We start from the raw sequence: 23621 nt of genomic DNA on the forward strand, positions 1-23621 counted from the left end.
TAAGTGCCGTAATAAGTGAGTCTTGGTACCTCCTATGACAAAACAGCGTGCCCCACTAACTGGTATTAACTATAAAAGGCAGAACTGCGTGGATAAGACAGGACAGGAGAGAGAGAAATGAAAATGACACCACGTTTTTCATTCCTGTCTCTTGTCCTGTCTTAATCACGCAGTCCTACCTTTTATTGAAATGAACCAACTAGCACGCAACAATGATCTACTATAAGTACTAACTTGTGTGCAGTATTCAATGCCGTGTTTTCTGTATTGGTGAAACGTCAATTAACAGCTGATATTTCATGTTACATTTTGTAGCGACACTCCTTACATAAATTCAAGCAACAATTGAGGCAGCTTATGAGGGCACATCAATGGTATTCGTACCAGAGGTTGCTGAAACCTTAAACATACACCTTGAAAACGAAAAAAAAAGGGGGAGGGGTAAAAATGCATCTGAAGAAATTAAGTAGAATTGATATATTACACCATTCTAACAACAAAAGGGCGTCAGACAGTGAAAATAAAGCTTTTATATAAGCTGGAAAAAATTATGGTTGATTTGCATAATTAGATCAAATGTGAATTTGGAGCCGTTGTTCATGCATGGAAGTTGTTCAGATAGCAATAATTGGTTAATGCCCACATGCGCGGAATTGGTCATTCTCTAGTTTAGATTTATAGATCCTTGGGAGTCCTCAGACTACTCCTGGTGCGGTGGTGCAGTGGTTAAGTGATGAACCACCGTTGTGCGATGGCAGGTGATGCCATCAGTGGGGACTGTGCTACCCACGTTGCTCTTCCTGAGCAACCTTTCGTCTTCAGAGATCGCGTTTTTGTGAGAATGCAGGTAGCAGTAGCTACTGAACTAAAATGCAAACTGGAGTAGAGGAATTACAACCACAGGCTTGTTTCATAAGCAAACTGCAGTGACCTTCATTAAACAGAAGTCATTAAGGATGCCAGCCAGCTGGCAGATACACGGATGAGGCCCAGTAACATAAGAAACATAACATAAGAACATAATCCCAGCAACTAAGACGAAAGCATCTTGTGACAAATAGTAGATGAGCTGTCATCTTGATAAGTTTCCAGGCAACCTGGTTGGCTTCTGTGCTGCGCAGTATGGCGTGCCTGGCACTTTTATTCTCCGGAAGGTGAAAATTTTTCTCCTAACCACCACTCACAGGCCATTGAAGTGCCAGGGTGCTACTGGAACTTTTTGACATGGTCCACCAGAAAACCTGGTGCCCTGAAAGCTCCTAAACTGCTTCTAAAGCTTCTAAGTGCTCTTTTCCAACACACAGTAGTTAGCATCTGCCACGTTCTATATTTTAAGCCAATCTGGCAAATGATGATATGGGACGGTATAGTATATAAGGATTAACGTCCCAGAGCGACACACAGGCTATGAGGAACGCTGCAGTGGAGGGCTCCAGATCAGGTTCAACCACCTGAGGTTCTTTAATGTACACTGACATCCCACAGAACAGAGGCATACTGTGTTCATACTCCATTGAAATGCGGCCGCTGTGGCAGGGCTTGAACATGCATCCTCGGGCTCAGCAGCAGCATAAACACTTAGCCACTGTGGTGGGTGTGAGGCAAACGAAGTTTTATGAACAGTAAAATGGAGAGTTTGGCATGCTGGTACATGTTCATAATAGGAACAAACAGTACAAAATGGCACAAACTGCAAGAAGGAATTCTCAGGAAGGGCACTCTGCATTCCCTTTTCTTGTCCGTCGTCCCTTCATACCACTTATTCCTATCATGTTGGAAAAGGAACATTTCCACTGCAGGCTACTGTATTACAACAGCTGCTTTAAATTAGGCAGCAGCAATAAATGTAACAATGGCTGCTTAGGCGTGCAATCACAAGGGATAAAAAGAGAACTCCTTCGTCACTTTAATTTCCGCTTTCTTCAAAGTTCACCTGGGCAATGTGGATAGTCAAGGATGGAAGCACTCCTACCTTCATGGACAGGTATGCGAGGCATGCAATATGCAGCCACATACACAATGTGCACCATTAAAGACATCGGTAGTTACAAGGCAAGCTTTAAAGTTTACATGCAAAGTGCTGGTGCAAAGTGCTGGTGCAAAAGTGGGTAAAAAAATATCTGGTGTACAATCCCCATACTCCACAGCCGCTTTTCTTGGCAATGGAGCCAAGCCTACAGAGCCAAAATAAGCCGTTCCTTTCTAACAAGCTACTATTACCCCTGGTTACAGTTATTAGTTTTATCTTAAAACATAGTATATTAATAACACTTGCTCACTCTCGTCATCATATTTTTAACATAAATTAACATTTTCAACGTTAGAAGTTCATAGAAGAAACAGCTTTTTTTTGGTTACAACTTTGGTTGAGGTGCTTCCAGTTCCAAGAAGCTTACATAGATGGCACCAGCTGCTACCGCGACCAAGCAAAAAACCAAGCGCCAAGCAGCATGCGAGGTGGCCGTCCTGTGGGCGAACTATTGGCAGAGTGACAGAGCTACAATGGCTCTGCTCCTCGCCTTGCCTTTCATTGCCGGAAAAATTGCCACCAAGTAAAGAATGCATTTGTGCATAGAAAACAGGTGTTTATAAGAAGCATTGTGCAGTTTCCAAGCATTTTTAAACCGAAAAAAGATCGCCCTAGAAACCTGCAAGTTCTGGTAAACTCTTGAGCCATGTTTTCATACCAGTGGACTTCACAGCATAAATTTAACACGCCACAAGGTGTGATTCGCACAGGAAAACCATTGTGTCAGCTCTAATGAAAGGCATGGGTAAGCTTTTTGCATAGTATAATCAGATGATGTTGAACGTTGTACTGCAAAGTTTCTTTGTGTTATTTCAGGTGGTCTCATGAACCCCAACACAGGAATTCCAAGATTACAGTTGATGTCAGAAATGAAATACACTGGCATACTTTAATGGGACACTTAGGATAAATTGAAGCTACCCTCTATTGACTGATCCTTGCATTTTAAAGACAAAGAAGCTACAAAGAAGCTACTTTCACTGAAAATGGAGCTTTCATAAACTAGAAAGGGCCAAAAATGGAACACAAAGCATCGCTTCCATCACCCATCTTCAAAAGCAAACAACAATGATGCGAATACTTTTTTTTCTTTTTGTTAGGGGATCTCTCAGGCTAGATCATACTGACAGCCACTTCCAGCCAGTTATTATGGAGTTAATAATTTCCTTAATATAATCATTGTCACAGGTTTTAAATGAGTGATTAAAAAAATTACTCAATTTTAAACTCCAAATGTCCCAGTAATAAAAATGTCTTTCGCTGCAGAATGAACATCAACAAAGCCATGAAAAGGCAAACAATAAAATTTTACAATAGCCCCTAGCAACAGAGCATCTACGACTGTGCACATGACTTTATGAAATTTTTTACAGCGAAGCTGTTATAGCATTGGCTTAGCCATATAGCCCTGCATTCTACGATGGTACCTACAACACCAGCTGCAAGATCCTTAATTAAAGGGGCTTTAACACCCTCCAGGGAAAGCACATGAACTCGCTCAATCACTGCAGTGCGTTGTCATGAACACCTGAGACAAGTAACACACCTCTACAAGCAGCAGAGAACCCACAATCACGTGTGAAAGTTGGCGAGCCCTTCTTGGTGACTTTTTCATGCTCACGCCCTCCTCCATGGATCGCACTTGTGTACATATACAAGTTGAGAGGTGGCTATTGGTTAGATTCTTTCAGACGTCAGACAGCTACCGTGGCCACAGCCAATAAGCCACGTAGCTTCGGCGGGTCAGAAAGCTCTGCACCCGCAGGAGGCACCGGCGGAGGAGCGCCGACCTTCCAGCATGCAAAAAGTGCTGAGATGAGAGGGAAAGGAGCAAAGCACTGATCTCCACTAGGGGGCTGGATGCCGCATCGGGCGCCCGAATGTGAAGCTACCGGAAGTTGGGCGGCATGTCCCGAAAGTCAGCCTTTGGCAGTGCACGAAATTGGAACTCAGCATGGTTTTTCAGTTTTAGTTTTCGTTTTCCACTTAGCATTTTGTCTTTTCGACGTTCTCGTCCTTTTTCATGACAATGCCTACCTGTTGCGCCGTCAACTGCATGAGGAGAGCAGCAAATTCTTCGGGAAAGACGTTTTAAAAATAAGGTTCCATTGCATCGCTATAGGACGACACTAGCAGACGACAGAACGTCGCTACACACAGTACGTACGGAACCTCGTCTGCTCAGCTCTGTGTTGTCCCGTTGCACTAGCTCTGCTCTTTGTTGTGATGCACGCTGTCACGCTCTAAGGCCAAGTTATACCGTCAATTGGGGATAAATTAATGAAAGAATAGGTGGAAACCTTCACCACGCAGCCGACTTTGAAGTCACCATTTTACCGAATTATGCTTAGACCGAATAACCGGAGCGAGGGCAAGGCCACTATCTGCTGATGTGCCGATCGTGTTCTGCTGTTTCACATTAGCGCGCCCCTAATGTATATGGTGCTGCCTTTTTGACGGTGTGTATCAAGTACAGTTTCGTACTGTAGCAGATTATGCTGTAATGAGGTTTAATTCGTGATGCTTGGTGCAGTCGACTTCTAACAGCGCTTGTCACATGCACTGCTGCATTCGTCTTTCTCGTCAGTCGTTTCTCTTGTGCTGTGTAGATGAAACGTGGCTGTGCTATAAAGTTAGATTGAAAGCACGTCTGGAAGGTAATCGACACCCTAAAGCGATAAACATCAACCGCCATCGATGAGAAGAGACATCGTCCGCCACCAACCCGAAACAGAAACTGCGTCAGCTGTATAAAGAGTGGCTCTTCGAGCGTCAGGATTTCCGTGCCATCATTCGCCTGTTCTTTGCTACACGAATATTTTGTTCTTAAGATGACCTAGACTCATTGTAATTCCACTCCTTATCCTAGTTATGCTCGGAAGATAAGAGCACGGTGTTTAATGCACATACCCCTTTGCCGCAGCAGCGTGAGGCCTGTATGCCTGTTTTCTTCGGTGTCTCTGAAATTGCAGAGTTCCCGAAACAATGTACACACTTCTCGCGTTGAGCTTGCTTATTCCTTTTGATATTACAGTAGACTTTAAATGAAAACAACGCGAAAAACTGAGGACGGAAGTGCGAAAGATGCGACTTTTTGCATTGAAATACACAGCAGACACTGAACTTCCGGGACATGCCACTGAACTTCCGGTGGCTTCACTTACGCCGACTTCGGAAAGCGGGAATGCGGCATCCAGCCACCTAGTGGAGATCAGTGGCACAAACAGGCTGAAATTCAAATTTTGATTACAAATAACTTAGCTTCTACGAAGCGCATTAAAAAAATTCTTGCTGGAGAATATTAATGAAGTGGCGTGCTTCAACATCCCAAGCATACCGCAACATTATTAAGCCCCTTTCAGAGCCCCTTTAAGTGTTGAATTAATTTAATTAAATTTATTTTATTGTATTAAATTAAATGGCTGCCATCATGGCAAAGAAAGAAAAGCCTCTCCACTTTTAGGGTAGAGAAAGTTCTAGTGGGAAGAGGGTGGGAGGCGATGGGTGGCCTAGTGGCTTGGAAAATTATGGGGAGCGCAGAGGAATGCGCAACTTGAGGGTGTGTAAGGTTCTTAACATTGTTTTTTTTTTTTACGTGTCTTATTGTTTATTGAGGGAATGGCTATAAGTTGAACAGAATTCCTGACCTTATTTTTCACTCTATGGTGATGTATAGCGTTTCTTCTAACATGTTTATAGTGAGCGGCATGAGCATCATAGGAACTGAATGACTGCATTGGACCACTGAGCGCGCGACAGAGGTGTCAGATGTTCTTGGGTTGACAGCTGACATCCAATTTGTTTTAAATCCCGAACATTCGAGTACACCCCGTCCGTCTTTGTGGACAGTTGCCCCTGATACGGAATGTTACACAATCCGCGGGTAACTGTACGAAGGAGAGTAAGAAACCCTGACATCACTTTTGACGAATTGTGAAGCTTCAAACTGATGTCAGGGGGAGCTCTAGTTTATCTCTTTTACTTTTATGTGCGGAGAGGATGGAGGATATTTTACTATTTAATTGCCACCGCACTGATTTCAGCAGTCAACTTTCCAGAGCTAAGTGAGCTGACCCCACGCTCAAGTAGCAGCAGAGAAGGTCCGCGGGGTGGCCAGAAAGTTTGTCCATCACAAGCTGTCATTAATACTATGTACATATTTCCTGCTTTGTGGTTTATAGGGAGCTTAACGTCCCAAAGTGGCTCAGGCTATGAGGGACGCCCTAGTGAAAGGCTCTGGAAATTTCGACCACCTGGGGTTCTTTAATGTGCACTGACAACACACAGTACACAGGCCTCTAGAATTTTGCCTCCATCGAAATTCGACCGCCGCGGGTAATAATTCGTCTTTGATTGCTCTCGAGTGACCATAAAACTCATAATTCCAAAGAAGCAGCAGATAATGGGAAAGAAGAACCTATATTTTCAATAAGTGTTTCCATGGCAGAATACAGGGCTATGTACCTAAACCAAAGCTACAACAGCTTTCGCTGATTCATGCGCTAAGCCAGTAAGCCTAGGTCTACTAAATAATTTTTTTTTTTCAGAGCATATAGCACTGCCTTCAACAAGTTGACGATGCCAGCTACATATGAAATTTCCGCTGGATGTGAAGGTAGGGCTATTTCATGTCTCCAAAAAGAACCAATTTTCCAAACCCAGAAATAAAGATGGATGTAGCGAAGTTTTATGATGCAGCAAGGAAGTGCCGCCTTGTGCTGCCACTTCTTTTTCCTCTGGCGTGGTGCAATGTTTTTTCTAAAGGACACTGTAACCGAGTTTTGATTGTGGAAATAGCTTTGAATGGAAAGGAAAATAACTGTGTACAAATGCGTGTGATAAAAGACAAAGGCTGCGATTCCGCATACATGCATTTAGATGTTCTGTGCGCGAAATTTCTAAAATATTTGAGCCAATCGTGTTTATCTGATGCAGGGGATTCTATATGTGCACAATAAAACTTTTCTATTTTTCTGGATAGTACACATAATACGTGTCTGAAAGGAATAAACAAAAATAGCAATGAGTTGTTTTCAGTGTCCCTTTGATTTACACGCATGCTTTGAACACAGGCACACTGGAGATGAAAACTAGAAAGAACAAGTAGTACCACTGGTTCGGAACTCGAAAACGTGCCCCTCGGTCTCGTCGTCCAGAAGCCTCGAATAGGTCGCCTTGAGCCGGGAAGAGGCCACCCAGGATCCGTGTTGGGCACGTACACCATTCTCGAGAATGGCCACCGATGGTGTTGGCTCGGACAGGTTCTTGCTGAAGTGGCTCAGGCCGAATTGGGCAATCTGTACTGGGTAGAAGTGGCCCTTGGGGTCCCACTGAGTTGAGATGGGCACACCTGCAGGAAACGCAAGTGCCTTTGTGATGAAAAGTTGCAGCCGATGGTGGCTGTGGAGAACTATTAGCAGCCTCAAAGTGCAAAGTGATAGGGCTGCAGCTTGGGCTAGCTGATGGCCTGTGTCCTTCATTCTCTTGCACTGTGCCCCCCACTCAAAGAAAATTTGTCTTCTCCACCTACAATATTTGGTACCCTCAATTTCATTCTTTCCCGTAAATCTCTCACACCAAAATGCACCTAAATTCATCAACTAACAAATGACCTCCTTATTCGGGGTCCAGGTGAATGGAAGCTTTTACTACCTCGCATACCTTACAAGGTATTTGGCACTGAAAAAGCATTATAATTAGCAAGAGCAGAGGACATGCAAGGGCACGTGACACTGAAAAGCAACACAGGCAAAAAGGCAGCCTGTTCAACATCAGGTCTTTCAACCATGTCTGTGCACTGTGCACTTTCACTCTGTGATTGAAGAGGCATATTTTTGAGGCAAATTGTTATGCTCCTTTAAGCTGTGGTCCTTGCCATCGATGTGTCAGGGACTCCTTGAACATGAGTGAATGTGAATGAAAATGATGAGGCAAAAAGTAGGGTAAGGTGAACATGACAAAAATGGAGAGCAGGTTATACCACAGATGAAGACCACACATTGGTTTATTTCAAGTATTGTGCCAAAACAAGCCATCAAACAATTGTAAATTATGGTGTTTAACATCCCGACAGAGTGATACATCAGCTATGAGGGATGCCGTACTGAAGGCTCCCCATTAATTGGGATCTCCTGGGGTCCTTTAAAATCCACTGACATCGCACGCATACAGGTGCTTTTATATCTCACCTCCATCAAAATACAGCTGCTGCGGCCAAGATCAAACCTGCGACCTTGGAATTAACAGCCAAACATCAAAGCCACTGCAGCACGTTGTCATCCACCAACTAATGCCCCAATTCAAATGCAACATAGAACTTATATCGGGTGTTACAAGGAAGACTAAGTATTTCTCAAATATAAGATTTCTGAGGCAAAAATATGGCTTTTGCGGCATGGTATTGCCAAGGTTGGCAGATACCAGAAAACCGGTGAATCATTTTAGCTAGCAAGATGGTTAAGTAATTTTCAACAGTTATCAATTTTCAACTTTTCAACAATTTTCAACTTTTTAACTAGTATTAGATATAGGCATGTAGTTCCAGATTTGTACCTGGCTGTTAGTAAAAACTGAAAAATGAAAATTGGTTTTTGGAGAAAGCAAGTGGCGCAGTATCTGTCTCACATGTCTGGGACACCTGAATTACCCCTCCCGGTAAGGCCATAAGGGAAGGGATAAAGGAGGGACTGAGAGAAGATAGGAAGAAAGAGGTGCCATAGTGGAGTGCTCCGGAATAATTTCCACCATCTAGGGATCCTTAACATGCACTGACATCGCACAGCACATGGGCGCCTTTGTGTTTCGCCTCCATCAAAACACAGCTGCCGAGGTCGGGTTCGAACCTGGGTACTCAGGATCAGTAGCCGAGTGCCTTAACCACTGAGCCACCACAGCGGGCCGTTAGTAACTGCCATATCAGTTTTTGGAATTTCGAAAACACGATTACCCTCGCTGCTGTGGCTCGGCAAAATTTGGCTTTTTCGACTAGTGCATGCACTGGAGGGGTTGCTTTGCCTGCATGCTTTTGAAAGCGCATGTATTTTTGCATGATGCTGCCAAATTCTGTCCAGCCACAGCGGCGAGGGTAATCGCGTTTTGGAAATTCCAAAAACTGATATGGTGGTTACTAACGGACCCGCTACGGTGGCTCAAAGGTTAGGGCGCTCGGCTACTGAGCCGGAGTACCCGGGTTCAAACCCGACCGCAGCAGCCACATTTCTAGGGAGGCGAAATGCAAAAGGCGCCAGTGTGCTGTGGCATGTCAGTGCATGTTAAAAGATCCCCAAGTGGTCGAAATTATTCTGAAGATCTCCACTACAGCACTTCTTCCTTCCTTTTTTCTTTCATTCGCTCCTTTATTCCTTCTCTTACAGCACTCCACCCAAATATGTGAGGCAGTTACTGTGTCATTTCCTTTCCTAAAAAAAAAACAATTTTCATTTCATTTTTACTAGTGGCCAGATACAAATCTCTAATTGCAACTAGATGCCTAACTCTAATAATGCTTACACTTAACGTCCTTTGCAAAGAAAATGTGGAAAGATCTCAAGGCATCACATATACCAAACACTCATCCTCTCACATGCCCCCTACAAAGCAAAGCGCAACTCAAGCAAGTCCCAATGTGGTGCATAGAAGAGTGTTAGGAATACAACCAGCCTTACCTTCCACGCCACTGATACATTTCACCCGGTCACGGACAGCCACATTGTAGTTTTCAAACCAGAGGAATGGCCCTGCCGTCTGATACGGGGATGTTGGGGCCATGACCTTGGAGTAGCTGTGCTGCCAGTCAAGCACCTCTTTGCCGTCGCGATAGGCAACCTTGCCATACACGTCAAAGTACTTCCGCACAAAGCTGAAGGGCACATACACCTCAGGCCCTTCCTTTCTGCACGGCACCGCATAGTCGTCATTGATGAGGCATTTGATTTCCTGGGTCAGGTGTACCTTGCCCTTCGCTCCCACACTGATCCCGCTGCTGGAGTCAGCCTGAAGAGAATGGGCAACACATCTTGTATGAAAAAAGCGGCCAAAACTTCCATTATGCTAGAAGCTACAATGATTAGATGGATTCTGCTACAGAATCACAACTGCACTGCGATGCTCTCCACTGGGCACAGATTAAACACTTTTAACAATGTGTTTTTCACTTCTTCAATGCCAGAGGATGATTTGTATTAGGTTTGTATAGAAAATAGCAAAATATTTCTTGCAGGTTTGTCTGAACAAAGGTTTGCACATCTCCACCCAAAAACTTTAATTTTAAACCCAACGTTTTGAAGCCGGCTTGGCTCCATCATCAGGGGTGACTAGGGGCAGTAGCCAGCATCTTTAAGAAAGCATGAAGGGAAGGAGGAGGAGGTCAAAGGAACGAAAGCTGTGATGCAAAAGATGTGGCGGACAGGGGGAGGAGGTTGGGGGTTAAGGCTGTGAGCCATGTTGTCACACTGTGGGCAGGCGGTCAATGGCAGCTTTTCTTCTTTGAGTTGCAGAGTGAAGTCCCTGGGCAGGTTTCCTTTTGTGCGGTTGATGTTGTTCGGGGTAGTTTGAATGTGCCAGGATTCGAGCAGCAGCCTTTTCCGAACAAAGGTTGTACTGTTACGAGTGAATCTGCACTCTCTATAATAGCAAATACTAGCAAGAGCAGATATGAAGTATGCACTTCTCGACACCCCTGCGACTAACCGCAGTAGCTGACTGACCGCAACGCCTCTTTCCTCTGTACATAACTTTGAGAAACCCTATGTTCCAAGCATTTCATCTTTAAAAGCTGCACAAAAACATATGGGAAACATAACATTGTGACACGTGCCTGCATGAGGAGCGGCTCGGCAGCGCTCAAAGGGCTGCGTGTGCTGCAGCGTGCCAGGTAGGAGACCAATGTCAGCGCGGCGCCTGACAGTGTCAGCACGACCAGCAACTTCTTGGTGGGCCGCATCCTCATGCCGCCTCCCAGCAGCATGGCTTGGTCTCATGCCTGCACACATACACATGCACATTCGAGTCAAGTGATGTCCAATTCTGCTATGAAAGCAATGTATCTAAGAAATGCCAAAGAAGAACCTAAACACATCTTTTTACTGCGAGAACTCGATTCACATGGTCTGATCATTCTTAGAAACTTTAAATTATTGTCCTGTGCTGCCGATTTCTCTCATTTAAATCGGATTAAACGTCCCAACTCCTGCCTTTTTTTTTAAAATCAACACTGAACGTAGGAGGAGTCAGACAATCCCGTGACGGCTTCACTTTCGCTTTTATTTTGTTTTTAGGTTTCTGTGAATGAATAGTTTCAATCGCAGACAACATAGCCGCAAATTGGGCCCACAGAAATAAAAAAAATGCGTAGACTCTTTGATTTACGTATCACTCTGCTGATGGCAGAGCGGCAAGCCGCCACGGGGCTGGCTGAAAGGCATTCCACGCGTTGGTTAACTTCTCCTGCTGTCAGTGTTGAGTAAAAAAAAAAAGGCGGTAGTCGGGACGTTTAATTCAGTTTAAGTTAGAAAAATCGGCCACACAGGACAGCAATTCAAGGTTTCTAAGAATTCTCGGAACGTGTAGGTCGAGTTCCCGTGGTAAAAACACGAGTTAAGATTCCTCTTTAGTGCACCTTTAAGGACCGTTGCCATAGCCATAGTATTTTTAACCATCAGTGAGGTCAATTATCAGCTGACATGTGCTGTTGCTGTCCATTTTTAATGTTCACTAGTGTGGTTGCATGTGAGTGGACATGGCGGGTGGCACTATGTGCAACTAAATCAGAACTATGGTAGAGAGAAGGCAGGAATATGCAATCCTTCACAACACGAAACAAAATGAACAAGGGTCGGGTGGGGAGAAAGAGCCCTAGGCACTAGCCAACGGTTTGACGAAGACTTGTCTTTGTCTGGCCTCAGTCTGCTAGCCAACATTTCCATACGGAGACTTGTCTTTGTCTGGGCCCAGATGAAGACAAGTCTCCCTGTGGAAATGTTGGCTAGCAGACTGAGACCACCTCAAACATAAATCAGAACTATGTAGTTAGTAACCGTACCTTGAAAAATACAAAAAACAATGTAAAAACCCATTTTCATTACAAAGTGTCACTAGAAATTTGTGTGGGGATTGCGGAAATAAAAAGACAAGGCGCCACAAACTTTCAGGACCAATAAAAAAGTGTTGAGCAACAATATCTCTTTATCCAACTGGTCCACAGTGATGTGTACCATTTTGAAAAGAACAAAGAAGGAAAATATGTATCCTAATCGATCGTCAAAAGCTGGCTTGGCAGCACATAGCTGCGTACAGAACACCCCACCAGAAAGTGACTGATGTGCATCAGTCACCTCATCAGTAAAATTGTTGAGAAGGACCGTGCAAGAGTTTCGTCTGACTTCCTCAACTTTTTCTGACATGTTGAATACAAGGCATGAAAATTCAAAGCCAAACATCGTTGCTCAGGCCTTGTGTAAAGACCAGCACAACTGTGTCGCCAGCACAGCTCGTGTTGACAGCAATTTCAAAATACAAACACTGGATGCGCCCTCGTTTCAACTATCCTGCCTTACTGCCAACTGCAAGAATCAGTCTGCCACACTTGTCCTTAAACCACTAAACTAATATAGCATCATTGTGTACGCTTCATTCCGAACAGTTTTGCTTGACGGGTACGTAGCCGAGCATACACGGTAGCTGTCAGTGTCAGTACGCACAGAGGAAGTTCATGTCTGCATAGAGCAGGCACAGAAAGCTCCATTCTTTTCAACATGTCATTCCCCTCAGGTACGCTGTTTTGCTAATGCAGTCTGGTCGAGAGAGTTGCAGAAAGCACGAAGAGTAGGCGAAATTAAAAAAAAAAGGATCAAAAAGAAGAGTGCACGAAGGTACCAAGAACGAGATAGGTCGCGGGCCGGGGATGGGACGCATACAGGAGATCACCTCCGGTTTGAACGCGCCGTGCGATGATGTCCACCTCGCCACGATATGCGTGCACCTGCTTCTCTTCAAGTTCGTCCCCCCATTCCCCACGTGAAATCAGGTATGTACATGCAAGGCAAGGGGGAGATCGATGCTAACGCGGGTCTCGCCATCAAAAAGGACAAAGGGCGACGCCGGCCGACGAACAAGAAGCCGCCGCCAGTCCCGGCGCTCATTAACTTGCAAATAGGACTCGGGCGGCGACTTCGATCTGACCCGCCGCTTCTTCTCCCTACTCTCGCGAGCAGAGGACAGTAGCCGTGTTGTCTCGCCGGAGACCGTAGCCGCCGCTCCCCCTTTTCCAATCCAGCCCCACAACGCGCAGCCCCCGAAGTACGCGCGGGTCCACCGGGCAGCATGGCCGGTGGTGGCCCATCCGGTTTTCGCTGAGCGCGCGACTAAAAATGTACAAACGGCAGCTTGACGGCTGTATTACAGACGCCGCTGCCGGGCGCGGTATACGCAGCCGTAAGCAGACGGAGGAAAGTTTAAAACGGGGATAACCTTGACGGACACGCCGTCTGTGAAGATTTCGAAATTTTACCGAAAAACAGCCTACTTGTTGCGATCCATACGGGGGATGTTATGGATCGTTTGATCGGGGCTGGCGATCTGCCGCGCCCGGTTCGCTCTTCACGCTTTTTCGACGGAAACTTTGCCATCTCGCGCTGGGAAACCGCAGCGACACAACTGCGCCACCGCATCGAAACCCCCCTCGTACTTGGCCCACCCACACTTTCTTATTCCAATCTCAGTCAACGGGACTGCCAGCTTCCCGGTCGGTGCAGACGTCGAAGACGGATACCGTGTATACCTCCGGTCCCCAGACTACTGCGTAGACAGGCCGCAAGCTCGGACAAAAACAAGCGTTTTCTGCCCACAGCGCCGAACTGGCACTGCCGACGCATCAACACACGGGGGGACATCGTTCAGCACATCGCACCGCACAAGCCGTGGCAGGTTCGCAGATGGCTTCGTCGCCATCTTGTCGGAAGTTCGAGAAACTCGGAGAGCGCGCGCTTCTTCGCCGTGCTGGCTCTTCTTTTCGGCACCCTTCCGCGGGAGCTTCTGAGATGTTGGCAACAGCTGAACCAAAACCAGGCAAAGTTAAAACAGGGGACAGTTGGTTCTACCTCTCAGTTTTCTGCGCGCCACCAAACAACACTGCTGACCATGAGACAAAGAAACAGAAAATTTCGCGCCTCGTAAGCACTTGTCTGCTAATTTCTTTGTCTCATCGTCAGTATAGCGGTGTGTAGCAGCCCGCAGAAAACCAAGATGCAGAATTAGCCAGACTCATCGAGGGCTGGTGCTGACTTCCTGTTCCCGGTGCAGCTTCCACTTGCTTCTCTTCGGGTTTAGTCCAAGACCCAAGCATTTCACCACATGCAGAAGACCCGATCACCAGGCCCGGAGATATCTTGCACCGATTAGGAAACCGAAAGGTACCCGGAGCGGCACTGCATGGGGATCGAACCAATTAAGCACCTTCCGAATGCGAGGCGTATGCTCTAGTACGAGGCCATCGCTTCGGTTCTTTTCCAAACACGGTCACGTGACCATTCAAGCCGTGAAGTGAACAACGCCGGGAAACTTTTCGCGCTCCGACTGAACTCTGCAAGAAAACGCACTTACGCTGACCGGGAATAATGTAATAAATATCGGCAATAATGGCAGTGGCATGCCAGACCGATTCACTACGGAACTAATCTGAAACTATGGAGCTAAAATGTTCACACTTCTTACGCAGACGAATTGCCTTGATATGTGCGGAGCGGAGAGCGCGGATAAGAAAGCGTGCAAAAAAGGTTATGGCAGAAAGCGAGCAGAGTGCAAGGTTAACGCCAGAGAGGGGTGCTATATTAAATGTCGGTTTAATGGGATTTAACGTCCCAAAGCGACTCGCGTTACGAGGGACTCCGTAGTGGAGGGTTCCGGATAATGTAGACCACCTTGGGTTCTTTAACGTGCACTGACGTCGCACAGTACACTGGCTTCTAGCATTACACCTCCACCCAAATGCGACCGCCACGGCCGGGATCGAATCCGCGTCTTTCGGGTCAGCAGCCGAGCACCGTAACCACAGAGCCATCGCGGCGGCTTGCCATTAAATATGAAGGCGGAAGTGAGTACTGCACAGGATACAAAGGACACCAGTGTAACAGCTGCTCAGAGACCTTCGCGCTGTACAAGCGCGGCCTTACAAGCGCTCACTGTACAGGCGCTGTACGGATTGCACGAGCGGCTGCCACAGGGTGCCCATGTGCGACGCAGCCGTCACGCTATCACTGCTCGAACAATGCTGCGCTACTTCCGAAAGCACCATCCGGCGTTGCTCTGCTTAGGGCACGGAGATAGAAAAGCCTTCTATCTCCGTGGCTTGGGGTTCGCAATGAGCGCCGAGTTATCGTGCGTTTTCCACCGCATGCAACCTTTGTTGCGCAGTTCCTGAGCACACAGAAACAATTTTGGCTCACCGAAAGCGAAACTCGCAGCGGGACCCAACGCGGACTGTCCCGATTCCCGAAAGGTACGAAACCAGCATTTATATAATCTCCTTGAGATTCAATATAAAGGGAGAGGGAAAGGTACGCATACGACCTAGGTCCTCGCGGCCATCCGCACATGCGCAGTTGACGGCTGCGCGGTAGGAGTATACACGATAAAACTGTATTATGAAGCGGAGCACGCCCAACTGCCCAGTTCCTCCGAAAACAACACGAACGCCGGTATATTTTCGTCCGTGACCTTACCGAGGTAACGCGTGCCGTCAATGAAGCGAAATTCGAGACACAGAGCGACCGCACAGAACAAGTCTTATTCTCAGATCCCCAGCCCGGGAAAAAAGGGACGCAGCCGCCGCAACAATACGACATGCCACCTCGGTGCAGCCATAATCATAATAATAATTGGTTTTTGGGGAAAGGAAATGGCGCAGTATCTGTCTCATATATCGTTGGACACCTGAACCGCGCCGTAAGGGAGGGAGTGAAAGAGTAAAGGAAGAAGAAGGTGCCGTAGTGGAGGGCTCCGGAATAATTTCGACCACCTGGGGATCTTTAACGTGCACTGACATCGCACAGCACACGGGCGCGTTAGCGTTTTTCCTCCATAAAAACGCAGCCGCCGCGGTCGGGTTCGAGCCATCCGCCAACCTACTAGGTCGGCACAACAGTCCACGCCGACGAAACCGATCGGCCAGGACGCAAATAGCCTACGACGAGCACGACACAAAAGAAAAGAAGAAAGCATTAGTCACTGTCGCGGAGCGCCAACGAATCGTCGCTCTCATGTCCGCGTTTAATCTTCGTTCCCTTCCAGGACTGTTTGCGTTCGGTACGCACGCACGCGCACTCACAACGTCCGACGGCGGGACAGAAGACCTGCGCATGAAGATTCGATCGACGGCTAAAGCGATTTTCTCTTCGCGCCTCCCGTTCTTCTTTCTTTTCCCCATACCGCAATACTGCGTAAAGGTCGTCGCAACCACAGAAAAAAGGGAAAAAAGAACGGGACAAAAAGGCAGCGGAAAGGAAGCCGGTGACGTCAAAGGCAGCGTCCGGTATTCGGAGGAAAGGAAATCGACAGCAAGGGACGAGGGGGTGGTGATGCAAGGAAGGGGGCGCTGGAAGAGACAGGGAAGCGGTCAGACAGCGCAGGCGGGAGAAAGCAATACAACAACAGCGCCCCCCTCAAAAGGTCATTTCCCGGGCGAAAGAGGAAGGGAGGCGCTCCCGAAACAAGTGCTTCCCCAATCAGCGGCGCGCACAGCACTTTCGGGAGCCGCTCATTTCCGGCGCACTGCAAGCCGGACGCCCAAGACGCGCGCACGCGGCTCAAGATACACAAGATAAATGTACCCAGAGAAAGAGAGGAATATATATATATATATATATATATATATATATATATATATATATATATATATATATATATATATATATATATATATATATATATATATATATATCGACGCGAAATAAGGAAAGGAAAGGGGGGGATGGGCCAGAGCGAGTTTCAATTAACTACACCAGCCAGGGAAGGAAACAGTTCCTTGCGAGAAGTGCGTGTGGGTACGGCCACATACCCGTCAACACTTGAACGAAGAAACCAAAACGACCTCCAGGAGCCAGGGGTAAACTGCAGCGTCCAGAAACCCTACACTACAGAGTCAGTCCGCAGAACTGTCACGCGAAAGATTTAGCACCGTCGCCCCAAAGAGCTTGAACATCGCATCGGACATTTCCTGGCAGGACCTGTACGGGCCTCAAAGCTAAGCGGTCGCCGTTCCCCCCTTTTCTCGGCCAGGAAAATAAATAATAAACATAAAAATCCGCTCTCTATAACGCACGTCCGCGACAGCGAACAGCAGCAGCGTATTCCTGAGCTTGTCGCAACATCTGCTGTGACATCACTGCAGTGCGCAATTATTGTACGGCGTCGCTCGAGGTCCCGCCGGTTCCCCAATCAGCTCGCACTGCTGGTGACCCCTCCTTTCCACCGACTGACCTGCCTCCCTCCCTCGCACCCACCTTTCCTTCTTTCCTTCGTTTCGGTAAGTCATCGCCAGTTTTCGCAACACCCTCTAAATACTTTCTTCAGGCCTCTCCAGGCCCTCCTTTCCACACGCGCTACGTCACGCCAAGTGTCCGGTCAGGCTGCTCACCAAGCGCGGCTCCGCTCCGCTCGGTTGTCTCCCTCGATGTGCTCGCGCTTGCCCGGGCAAGCACAGACACGAACGCAGTCTTGCAGTGAGCGTCTAGCTGCTGCTTGAGTCTTTCAGCCTGGCGTTGGGTGCATTTCCGTTCGCTCCTCGCACGGCTGTGTCTGTTTCGTGTGGCCGTTTCTTGTGTGGCGTGCGTACCTGTGCTAGCGCACGAATGGGAAACTGATTGCCTGCCGTGTAGCGAGTGCAACTTCGTGAAACATGGGCCGGTGCTGTGTTCCCGGGTGCCGCGGGAACTACCAGAATGGTCCCAAAGTACGTGTTTATTGCTTCCCAAGAGACGAAGTACGAAGAAAAGCCTGGTTGCGAGCCATTCCACGGAAGGATTTCACACCTACAGAGCATTCGAGGGTAAGACTCTGAAATATTGCTTAATAGGCGCTGGTAATTATCTTAGTTGTGAGCTGTCGCTCCCGGAAAGGCATGCTGTCTTTGTAGGCAATGATATCACTTCTTACACTTATGTATGAATTGTCCAGGAAGCATTTAGTTCTGTGGATGTGCATAAGGCTTGTGTAAAAGCTGTGTAAATATGTAAAAGCTGTTCACTATTCAGACTCTTTTTACTTAGTGTTTTAGGCAATGGAGAGTCATGGCGAATGGCCTTGCTTCATTTTCTCGTGCAGGTGTGTGAACTGCACTTCCACGCAGGCGACTTCATTACGACGTTGTCACACCAAGATGAACTGACAGGGAAAATAATAGAGGTGAAGCGTGACAGGCTACAGTTGAAGATTGATGCTGCGCCTTCTGTTTTTCCAAACTGCCCAAAATACTTGTCCTCAACGCCTGGACGGAGTGAATCGCCAGAGACGAAAAAAGCAAGAAGGGAAAACGCTGCTTTGCAGGAGGCTATGAGGAAGTCACTTCAGTCTAATGAGCTTGAACAGAAAAGAAACAAAGTTTCATCTTACGAGGAGTTCAAATCTAAGTTGCCTGGAATCTGCAACACGAAATTCTGGACCGTTTCTGTCGATGAGCAGTGCGTTAGGTTCCTTCTCATCGAGAATGATCCTTCACCTAATGTGAAATGCGCCTTGGTAGTTCTCCCTGATCTGTCACTTTCTGTTTTCTTGAATGGAGTGAAGCTTCTGTCGCTTCCTTCAGGCAGGATTCTGCCAGCTCAAGTATGCGACACCTCCAGCCTGTCCTTGCTGCTAGAAGAACTCGAGATAGGCTTGCATAATATACCTGAGGTGACGAAAGAGTCGAAACATACTAAAGTATTGCAGTTTGTCGGTTCACTGCTTGCAGACCTCATTGAGGACAGTGATACGACGAAAGAACAGTCTTCTTTGCTGAAATTTCTGGTTGAGCAGATAGAGCTTCTCCTCGCGAAACAGCATGTGTATAGCGCAGAGCTGCTGGTATTCGCCAGTATTTTGAATTCAATTTCTCCTCACGCATATCACTTCACAAGAGCTGCATCAAGAATCATTCTGCCCCATCCTTCCACACTGCGCCGTGTTTGCTCAAATTACAAAGCTGACCCTCTTGTGGAGCAAAATCAACCGCACTGTCTCTCCTACATCCGAGAACGAGTCAAATCAATGAAAGACCACGAGAAGACAGTGACCCTGATGATCGATGAGATCCACATAAAACCATACTTCGACTACAAAGGGGGCACAATAGTAGGATCGTCGGTTCATTCAACGGAACCAGCAACAACAGCCCATGTGTTCATGGTACAATCACTCCTTTCTGCAAACAAGGACGTCATTCACATATTACCTGTGAGCAAACTGAGCGCAGAAATTTTGCACGAGCATGCTAAGAACATAATCATTAATGTTGAGAAAATGGGGCTCAAAATTATCGCTGTGATAACGGACAACAATGCTCTGAACCGCAAGATGATGTCGTTATTTGCTACAAGTCCTCAGGTGAGCATTGTCTATCCCCATCCAGCCGATAACGCTCGCCCTCTTTTCTACGTGGTCGATCCTGTGCATCTCTTGAAGTGCATTAGGAACAATTGGATTAACCAGAAAAACCCTGGAACATGCCTCTATTTCCCTGAAATGGACTTGAGTGGAGCAATGCCCGAAGGGCCTCCTCGTATGAAAGCTGCTTCTTTCGCAGCTGTGCGGCAGCTTTATTCTTCAGAGAAGACGTCGCTTGTGAAGGCTGCTTACAGACTGAACGCAAAAGCCGTGAATCCAACCTCAATGGAGCGGCAAAATGTAAAGCTCGCTCTCGACGTCATTAATCAGTTTGTTTCAAATGCCCTCAGGACACATGGTTCCGCGTTCAAGATTCCTCAAGCTGAGTCGACTGCTCTTTTCATTGACGTTATCCTCACATGGTGGCAAATAGTCAATGTTAAGACCCCTTGCAAAGGCCAGAGGCTAAGGGACAGCATGCAAGACCCTGTAAGGTCTGTTGATGACACACAGTTAGCTTTCCTGAGCGGCGTTGTGGACTGGTTGGACGCTTGGGCAAGAATAAACATCACCAGTGGCTCGCTGACGAAAGAGACTCACAGTGCTTTGCGACTGACATGCTATTCTCTGGTAGAACTCTCGCGCTACTGCTTAGAAGAACTTCACTTCAAGTACGTACTGCTGGGCAAATTTCAGACGGATGCGCTAGAAGACCGGTTCGGCCGTTACCGCCAGCTGGCAGGATCACAGTACCACATTTCCGTGCGTCAGCTCTACGAATGTGAGAAGAAGCTTCGTCTTCAAAAACTTTTGACATTTCCACGCGAGGAAACAGAGTTTGAAGACGTAAGTGAGGATCTTGTCCCATGCAACTTTTCTGTGGCTGTCAGCGACGACGATATTACACACGCCCACTCTGACATGGATGCTATTGTCTACATTGCAGGATACGCTGCTCATGCTGCTTTAAAGAAGCTTTCATGTTCTGCTTGCTTCAGCACATTGGTGATTGAAAATCGAGAGATCGAAGCGGAAAATACTGCCATGATAGCTAACCTGTCGAGAGGAGGGCTGAAGTTTCCCCAGCCATGCACAGTTCACATGGTACTGATGACTAAACTAGTTGCAGAGAAGTTGTCTTTTGGAGCAACCGCGGAAGATTTTCTCTCCTGTAGAAATCAACGTGGTGTCGTGATTTCACAGACGATTTCCCTCCTGGACGAACACGACATTGAGACATGTGAAAATGGCCACACTGCACAAACTCTCCTGCGCTTGGTAGTACGCGTTGCAACCAACGTTGTTCTAAACAACTTTTGCAAACTAAGAAATGATGCCATACAAGACAATGCGCAGCAGAAGGCCGCAGCCCGGAAAGCAGCAACGCTTAAGAAGAAGTAAGTTTTATTCCCAAGCAATAAAAATGCTTTGCGCACACTTCATTGCTGGTGTCTCGTCGTTTTTTATTGTAAGGGTCAGATTAGCTGTACAAATACTCAACAGCGCAACATTATTGTGAGTGTCATTATTGCTGTGTGTGAAAGCTTTAAGCAAAACACAATACAGAATAAAACTAACACAATGCGCAGTAGACGGTGTTTTTTTTTTCAATGTTCACGAACTTCTACTTTAACAACTAGATATACGCATGTGCGGTCTGTGCGGATGGATTTTACCGCACGGCAGACATCATGTACGTGATAGAACCTAATAATTAGATGATTAATTGAAATTAACTAATCAATTTTTTATTATAATGACCAATAATGCGAAATTGGCGGCCGTATGCTAAATTGTTTCTTATAAAAAACTGTATTAGCAGCTCGAACTTTCTTGACAATAAGGTGTTCTGCAATAAAAAAAATATATAAAGCAGATAAAATGATAGCCTAAGGCGCGCACAAACTAGCGAATTTCTTTTCTGCAGCAACGACAAAAATGAAAATGAAGGAATCACTTATAAGGCAGCTACGTACGGCAGTACCCGAATAGTGCAGACGGGCGCGGCGCGCTGAAATCGCGGAGCGCGGGGCCTGCACGGTCCCTTGGCGTGACGTCACGCGGCCGGTGGAGAGGCCTTAGCATTGAGAGGGTGTTGGTTTTCGCCGGGCACTCCTCTGCTTTTTGCCCTCTCGATGCAATAAGAAAAACTTCCTGATTGCGTCTTTCAGAACACTGAAGCAGCAGCGCCACCATGCGCTGCCCGAGCTACTATCGAGCGACTTAATTTTGCGATTCGCTCGAATGAACGTTAAATAAAAAAAATATATTTAGGTGCTCTGGCCTGTGGGTGGATTCCATTGGATTTTGCCGCCTCCCCCGCTCTTCGGGCAAGATTCCCCTGGCCATCTGGGTCCGAGAAGGATGTCACTTCTTCGCATTGCTCAAGTGTTTGGTTCCTTATTGTGGTGATATATTCTGTACCTATGGCATGCCAATACCATGTGGTTAGGCAAGGGGTGCTCATAATAATATTAATAATTGGTTTTTTTTGGGGAAAGGAAATGACGCAGTATCTGTCTCATATATCGTTGGACACCTGAACCACGCCGTAAGGGAAAGGATAAGGGAGGGAGTGAAAGAAGAAAGGAAGAAGGAGGTGCCGTAGTGGAGGGCTCCGGAATAATTTCGACCACCTGGGGATCTTTAACGTGCACTGACATCGCACAGCACACGGGCGCCTTAGCGTTTTGCCTCCATAAAAACGCAGCCGCCGCGGTCGGGTTCGAACCCGGGAACTCCGGATCAGTAGTCGAGCTCCCTAACCACTGAGCCACCGCGGCGGGTGGGTGCTCATCGCAGAATGCACATTTATTCTGGCATATAGGGAGTGTATCCTGTGCAAGAGGCTTAAGTGTGAGAAGGTATAACCGTGAGACTTCGCGCTTATAACACGGCGTCACCAAAACGTTACGGCTGCATTTTTTGTTTGTTTTTGCTTGCTGTTCGCTGAGGTTCTCGCGGCTCCAGCTGAAGGAACCATAACGGGAAAGATAACCATGGAAGGGAAATGCGATATTTCTGTCACTAACTAAAACCGAAACGGTGCAAACAATTCGGAACGATAAACGAACGAGAGTTGGCTATCAACTTATTTTTCGGCACGCCTTTTCCCCTCTCCCCTTTTCACCCTTTTCTTAATTCCTTTTTTTCACCGCACTGTTAAGCTGCCTCCGTTGCGAGAGCCAGTTACTGTGCCTTTTGTTTCTACCCCCACCCACTCTTCGTCTTGTCATTTCGTTACCGATGCCACGCCCCTGTATCACGGCCTTCAACAAAAACTGCGCACGTTTCCCTATTTTATTGGTTAATTTATTGATTGAATAACTTTATTATCCAGCAGCGAAGGATGGGGTGACCCATCCGCTTAGCCGACGGCTCGGACCTCTTGTGTGCCGGCGGCATATTCAGGCAGATGAATGATAGCATCAGTCTCCCACAATACCTCTCTTCTTTCTTCATTATGTGTTTGTTTTATGTCTGGGCATGTCCAGATCATGTGATCCACGTCTGCTGTGTTTTGTACCTTTTACACGTGTCTTTGTATTGTTCTGGGTACCATCTGCTCATGAGCAGGAGGTTGCGGTATCTTCTCGTTTGTAGGATTCTCCAAATACTCTCTTGCTCTTTGTTTAGCGAGGGTATACCGCTCGACTTATTCTGTAGTGCAGTGTGATATCTTTGCACCTAAGTATAGTTGGTTCCAGCAGCTATCACGTGAGGGGCCCGGGCCCACCCAGAAGGTTAGACCGCGGACGAGCTCGTGAGCACCTTTGTTTCCCTGTAGTCAGGAGTGGGCCGGTGACCACATAATTTGAATCTCTCTCTCCGTATACCTCAGATTTGAAGAAAAAAAATATCAGATTACAGTCAACAATCCATTTCGTGTCTAAGCCCGGTCTTCAAATTCTATCTTGGTGCAGTCACCGATGACGCAGACGGTCCAGCGGCGTGCTATCCTTCTCCTTAATACTACCATCTGCCACGCCAAGTGGAGAAATTTGTGCGACATAAAGTC

At 46.9% G+C, this 23621-nt stretch overlaps 1 protein-coding gene across 1 annotated transcript in view; it reads right to left on the reverse strand.

The window, feature by feature from the left end:
* Hsepi (D-glucuronyl C5-epimerase) overlaps positions 1-23621 on the reverse strand; it is a 61667-nt gene that overhangs the window by 10627 nt on the left and 27419 nt on the right. The window contains exons 2-4 of the mRNA XM_077653453.1: positions 10845-11009; positions 9694-10021; positions 7140-7379 (exon numbers count right to left, since the gene is read on the reverse strand). Of these exons, the coding sequence (XP_077509579.1) occupies positions 7140-7379; positions 9694-10021; positions 10845-10994 (718 nt within the window). The 5' untranslated portion in view covers positions 10995-11009. The remainder of the gene's footprint in view (positions 1-7139; positions 7380-9693; positions 10022-10844; positions 11010-23621) is intronic.

This window comes from Amblyomma americanum, chromosome 2 (assembly GCF_052857255.1).
Source record: "Amblyomma americanum isolate KBUSLIRL-KWMA chromosome 2, ASM5285725v1, whole genome shotgun sequence".
NCBI lineage: Eukaryota > Metazoa > Arthropoda > Arachnida > Ixodida > Ixodidae > Amblyomma > Amblyomma americanum.